Source organism: Merops nubicus, unplaced genomic scaffold (genome assembly GCF_000691845.1).
Source record: "Merops nubicus isolate BGI_N331 unplaced genomic scaffold, ASM69184v1 scaffold19673, whole genome shotgun sequence".
Lineage (NCBI taxonomy): Eukaryota > Metazoa > Chordata > Aves > Coraciiformes > Meropidae > Merops > Merops nubicus.
In genome coordinates, this window is record NW_008598492.1 from 16,941 (window position 1) to 23,522 (window position 6,582).

Below are 6,582 nucleotides of genomic sequence, written 5' to 3' on the forward strand. Positions count from 1 at the left end.
GCCCCCCATTTGAGCAGCAGCTTCTAGCTACCTGAAGTCACATCAGTTCCCACCTCCCCTCCACCCTCTTCACACACCCCCCCCTTACTGCAGCTACGTAACAGGCTGCTGAGAAGCAGGATTGTGCCTGTTACCTGTGCTGAGAAAGGGTAAAATGCTACCCTTTTAAACAAGGCAAAATACTCCCTCCTAAGCATTAGAAATAACCATTTCTGACATACTTGTGCTTAACCAGAACAAAACTGAGCATGTGGCCTCTCAAGGATAAAAATATCTAGCCAATTCCTTTAGCAGAAGGAGAACAAATTGCCCACCTATTTGACCTAATCACAGCAGACAAAACAACCTCACCCCAGCAGCATTTAGACCCTCCTGACACCGTGAGGCAAGACACTGCTGAGACAGAGAATGAAACTAGCACTTTTTGCTCCATGCCTGCAATTCCCCTTCTGTATACACTGGAAAATAAGAGAGAAAACCAGACATTCCCAAGCTGCTGCATTCTCAGTCGTCACCCTTCACGTGCAGCTCCATTCAGGCTGCAAAGGGCACCGTGCAGTGGCCATCTGTAATTAAGAATATTGTTAAATTACAAGCTGTTGCCAGAAGTAGCTGCTTTTGTGAACAGCAGCAAACGTATCAAACAGCAGGACCTGGGAAGCACCAGCCTCTCTCAAAGCAGAGTAATAAGTAGTTTCATTGAAAGTCTGGCTGAATGGATAGAAACAGCAAGGAAAACAACTTACAAGGCAGTTATTGGGTTTTCTGCAGTGTATTTTCCCCTTGGCCTGTTCACAGGTAGAAAGAAAATAAAAAAGAAAAATCCATCTGAATGCTGCCTGTGCCAGGGGCCTCTTTAAGGTCATCACCTTGTCAAAGATTGTTTGGAAAAGTGTGATTAACTCTGTCAGTGCAGGATGTGGTGGGCTCTGGCGTTCTGCAGCAAAATGACAAATATTTAAGAGGAAAATTTTTATATATAGCACCTATATATAAATTTCACAGAGCACTACATCCCTAACATAACAAGGTTTATCAGGTATCATTAAGGAGCTTCTACCAAAGACCCAGTTAAGCAGGTGTCACACCAATATATGAAGGACATGGCTGGTAATGGTTTCTGACAAAGATTATTCTTTTTTCTTGACTACTGTTCCAAGTGCAGCTTCTTCCCAACCAAAAATTCCAGTTTCATCACAGGAGATGTGCTGAGAGTAAAGGTGACTCTGTAAATCACCTCCAATGACTACATGAAACCACTTGCTAAGGTGCAATGACTTCAGAGAAAATCTATTGCTGAAAGTAACTTCCAAGCTGGAAGCTGATCCAGTACAAACCCAATACTCCAGATAAAATTAATATTTCCTATGAAGGAGCATTTTCAGTGTTCTGTAACACCTAGGAATGTGCAACACGGGTCTGCAAAAGAGAGAAGCAGAATCCAAATTCATCTAAGGCAGCTGGAGAGACTCAGAAGCAGCACAATATCCTGGTCACTCCAGGACCTCCCTGCCATCACTGGGAAAACACGGGTGAAGCAAGCCCACTTCTGCTCTGCCAGCACAAAGACCATGGGGAACTGGCCTTCTAACTTGAGAAATTAAGGCAAGTAACTACATGACAGGGGATTTCTCCAGGAATCAGCCTCATTTCTCCTCGCTCAGATCTTCCCTGTTCTTCTCCCTGAACATCCTTCCTTCCCTTTCCCCATCAGCCACACCACAAGCAGCAGCCACCTGCCAGAGAGCAGGAATCCCACAGACTTTGGCCAGAGGCAGCACTGTCCATCTCTTCTGGTTTGTCAGGCTCTGGGGCATTGTAACAATAAAGTCAAGAAAAGCACAGTCCTCCTACCCCAAAACAAGCAGATCTTAAAATATGTTCTGCTGAAAAAAAAATCACTGTGAAAAGAACTGCACAAAGGCTCCATCTCTGGTAGAGTCTGGCCCCTTAACTAAGTTTACCCAAATTACTTCTCTAATATGGGAATGAGTTTCTAGCACAGTGGTGAAGCTACAAATGGCAAACCAGGCAACCCTAAAAACAAAAGACAAAGAATGAAAAATTAGCTGCTTAAACAGGAAGGACACACACAGAGTCAGCAGCACCAGCAGAAAGCCTCCATTTCTCTACAGAGGAAAGCAGGGTTTCTCACCAATTACTTCCACACAAAAGCTGCCTGCCCCTGGAGGAGAAAAAGCTGAAAACTGGTTTGTTTTGGGATGATATGGAAAGAGACACAGATGAGCTCTGTGGGCTTGAGAAGGTTTTAGATCTTGCTGGCACACAGAGCAGGACCTCAGACCTCAGAGGCAACCTCTCCTGACACAGCCTTTCCATTGAACACAGCAGCCACACAGGAACAAATCCAGTCAAAGCCACTGGATTTGCTCAAACACTGGAGGCTATGGAGCTGGCCTTTTGGAGCTCAGCCCCCATCCCCCAGGGCTTGAGGTTTTAGACCTTGCTGGCACACAGAGCAGGACCTCAGAGGCAACCTCTCCTGACACAGCCTTTCCATTGAACACAGCAGCCACACAGGAACAAATCCAGTCAAAGCCACTGGATTTGCTCAAACACTGGAGGCTATGGAGCTGGCCTTTTGGAGCTCAGCCCCCATCCCCCAGCAAGGACAAACAGAACTGCAGAGCTCTGCAACCAGCTCCACACCAGCATCCAGCCCTTAGGAAGCGTGGTGATTTTATATCAATTCCTTTGTACTTGAGAGACTAGTAAATAACCAGTGTCAGAGAGGCCCTAGCTCCAGAGTCATAAAACACTGCCACCTATTTCAGGAGCCCAGCACATTTTTCACTTGACAGACCAGAACCTAAAAGCAGTTGTTAATATGATTCAATTAAATGATTTTCCAGGACCTGTCTCCCCAGCCCCAAGAAAAGGGCTGAGTTAAAAAGTTGTACAGCTCTTCTGGGAGAAGAGTCCTGGACCTGATACCCAAATTGCAGCTTCATCCAGTCTATACCTGAGAGAGTTCTCAAAGGTCTCACTCCTGCTCCCAAGTGCACACACAGATGGGAGAACATGACAGGTATTCCCAACTACTCAACACAGCAGGATGAAAAGAATGCAAAATCACTCCTGTAAAATCTAGGTATTGCCAAAGTTTAAATAAGGAATCAGTTGTTAACAGAGCTCCCACCAGCAGGAGGGGCAGAAGTGTCTGACTTAGCTATAGGGCAAGCTTCAAGTTACATTTGGATTATCTTCCTAACATGGGAATATCAGAGAGCTCCAGGAGAGGGGTGCTGCAGCTGCTGAACAATAGCAACTCCAGCAGCCTCCCAGTTACAGCCCTGGGAGCAGCTCTGTTCCTCTGCCTGAAGTGGTCTCCTACCTGCCTCCTGGGATCAGCAGCCTGGCTGTGAAATCCAAGTTTGAACAGGACAGTCCTTATGGATGAAGAAAGAAATACCCTTTTAAGGAGGCACAATGCCACTCAATGTGAAGAGACTTTCAATTTTGCCAGGTGCCAAGTGGCAGAAAAAGAAACAAATGAGCAGAGGGCTGAACACAGGGCAGATGAGAACATCCTGGAATAAACTCCAGCATCCCTCTACCACTGTCCATCTGAGCCCCACCAGCACGCTGCCCTCAGCCAGACAGAATTTTGGTGAGTGTTTCAAGTCCTCTGACTACCTCAGTTCTGCAAAACGTTCAGAATCACAATTAGAAACAATCTCTATCTGCAAAAAGTACAGGTACAAGTCCTGTGGAAAAAAAAAAAGCTCTTTTAAACTCCCTCCCACAACACACGGGTCAGGTTTGGTTGGTTGTTTTTTTTTTACAGTATTGCTCAAAGCACCAAAATGTAGGTTTGGATCAACTGCAAATGAAAGCAGTCTGATTAGCAGTTAGAAAAATAAGAGAGGCTTGCAGCAGGGTGATAAGGGCTCTCACCAGTGGCACATGCACAGAGAACCTAGATTAGAGATGCAGCAGAGGGACTCCATGCTGCCTCTTGCAAGTGAACTGCAGAAGGATGTTACCCAAGCACAGTGTCTGGGGGCATTACTGGCATCTCAGCCAAGCCTAAGTCAATAAAGCCAAGGCCTAACAAATTTAAACATTCAATTTCTCTCCTGCCACCAAAATCCTTCTTGAAATTTCATTTAATTTCAAGATTAAGGAACCTGCTGTGGTCTGGCTTTAATCCTCAGTGGAAATACTCCACCTCAAAATTGTATTCATATACTTTAAGAGGCATTCTCAACAGGCTGTCAATGCACATGTTGAGGGGAGTGAAGGGGAGAAGCACAGCAATAAAGACTTCAGGTCTAAAGATGCACCTTAAACACACCTAGGAAAGAGAACAGGAGAACACAGGTGAGATCCTCCCTTTGCAAGGGAAGACAACACTAAGGACAACATCCCCAGAACACATCAAAAAAAACCTCCAGCCACCCGAGCAAAACAAAAAAAAAGGTGTCAATTTTAAGTGAACTAATGATTAGCCAGGCTAATGGAAACAGGTCAATCATTGCTGTGAGCAAAGAGAGCAGCAGAAATGTGAGCAGCAGGTGGGTGAGCAGAGAGCTCTGTAAGGGGGCAGAGGAGCCAACAGGAGCAGCAGTGATGACATGGAAGCTGCTCTCCCTGGAGCCTGTCAGAACATCTCCCAGGGGAACAAGCAGCATTCTGTCCTGTGTTCTGGCCATCACCATGCTGAATTTCACACAAAAACACTCTGCACAATTCACTGTCTGTTCTGGATAAAAAAGAATAAAAAAAAAGTTGTTTTGGTCTCCAGATTAACAATTCCCTTTAGACAGTCTCCATTAAAGAGTCTATCCAGAATGAAGGAAAACAAATATTTAGTTGGTTCTTTTCAGTGTTTTGGGTTATTTTTGTTTAACCTTATTATTTCACCCCCAGAGCACCAGCTGGAGCTGGCATCCTTTGAAACTGAAGCCCTAACATTTAGTCCTATGGAGGAAAGCCCTTTTTGACCAATTACAGGCTCCTCTCTATCAATAAAGTCATTTATGAAGGGATACAGTCTCCACAGATAGACTTGCTGGGCTTTTTTTTTTACATGAAAGCTGGTCTAGTCTGACAGCAGACAGTATTTTATTCACTACTGGTCTCCTCACACCACCTCCCAACACACAGATGCCTTTTAGACTAGCTGGCTGACAAGCCCACAACCCCCTCAGAGCAGCTCATGTCTGAGGAGAGCTGGATTAGCACATTCAGTTCAAAGGAATGTGTATTTGGGCAAGAATCCCACCGGGTGTAAGAAAGCTGTATTCACCCTCCACAGAGCACACAGCATCATGACATCACGTCTGTGGCACCACCTCTGACACAACTGGCATGGCCAGAGGCCAAACAAGATCAGGAGGTGTGATTTGGGATGATGGAGGGAGGCAGAGGCCCAGTCATGCCTATCTGCAGCTCGGGGAGCACGAGGTACCCCACTGACATCACCCTGCACCTATCAGAGGGATGATCTCCTGTCACGTTCAGCATGGGATGACACCTAAAAAACCCATCAGCCTTCAAGAGGAATTGTGAAATGCTGGTCCATGGGGGATCCAGGGGTCTGTGTCACTTCCATGCCTAGCTACATGCTTACTGGCACAGGGAAAATAAAACATGCAGCAGGTTCAGGGAGTAACTCATGTTTATGAATAAACCTTTTTGGTCAGAAAATCAAAAGTAACCTTAGCTTAAAAAAAAACAAACCACCTCAGACTACAATTAGTATAGTTTACAAATTACAAGGTCACAACTCACTTTTAAGCCTGCATCCATTTTCATCCTGGTAGAATTTTCACAGAAGTTACTAGGTGCTCTTTTCTATATTTCTCTCCTCACTTCTGCTGGGAGGACAGGTCTGGTGCATGAAAACTCCACACCAAACCTCCACACCTCACGTGCTTCCCTCTGGGGCAGACAGCTTTAGCACCATGCCACTGCACTCTGTGCTGTTCTTACTTGTTTATAGGAACTACATTGATGCAGTAATTCCATTTATTCTTCTCATTCAATTGCTTTTAAACTCCCTGAGCACAGGCAGCACTCCTGCAACTCACATCAGCACCAGAATTTTAAGGGCTAGTGATGGCTCTCCTCAGCTATGTACACCCAACACCACCAAAAAGAATAGAGCTGAATTGCAGCAAGGGAACAAAACGAAGCAAAAGCCACAGCAAAAATTAAAGAGGGATACTGGAGTCCCTAAGTAAGACAGGAGGACAAAAGAAAGCTCACAATAAAAACGCAGCAGCTTTCAGCAGCTGCCGGTTACATCAGGCAGCCCTGGGGCAAAACGGGGAAAACGCCAACGTAAGGAAATCAGGAGCTAAGGAGACATTTTAAGTAAGTACAGAACCGTGCACACAGATGTTAAAGTAGCTCAACAAGATTTTCCTCTGTCTCTTTTTTTGCTGCTTTACAGCTGCGACTCCCAAACTTCTCCAGCTACTCGGTGGGTAGATCCAGCACGTCCTAGCTGCTCCTCCGTCCTGACGGAGGCAACGGGAGCACGTTACGGGGCTCTCTGCGAGCACCGAGCCGGACCCGGCCGCCCGGCCCGGCCCGGAGGAGGGCGGCGGCTCC

The 6,582-nt window shown here is 46.0% G+C and overlaps 1 protein-coding gene across 1 annotated transcript in view; it reads right to left on the reverse strand.

The window, feature by feature from the left end:
• Window positions 1-6,579, reverse strand: part of TMEM11 (transmembrane protein 11) — a gene marked incomplete at its 5' end in the record, with an annotated part of 8,272 nt that extends 1,693 nt beyond the window's left edge. The window contains one exon of the mRNA XM_008937069.1: window positions 6,539-6,579. Coding sequence (XP_008935317.1) covers window positions 6,539-6,579 — 41 coding nt within the window. The remainder of the gene's footprint in view (window positions 1-6,538) is intronic.
• Between the last annotated feature and the right edge of the window lie 3 nt (window positions 6,580-6,582).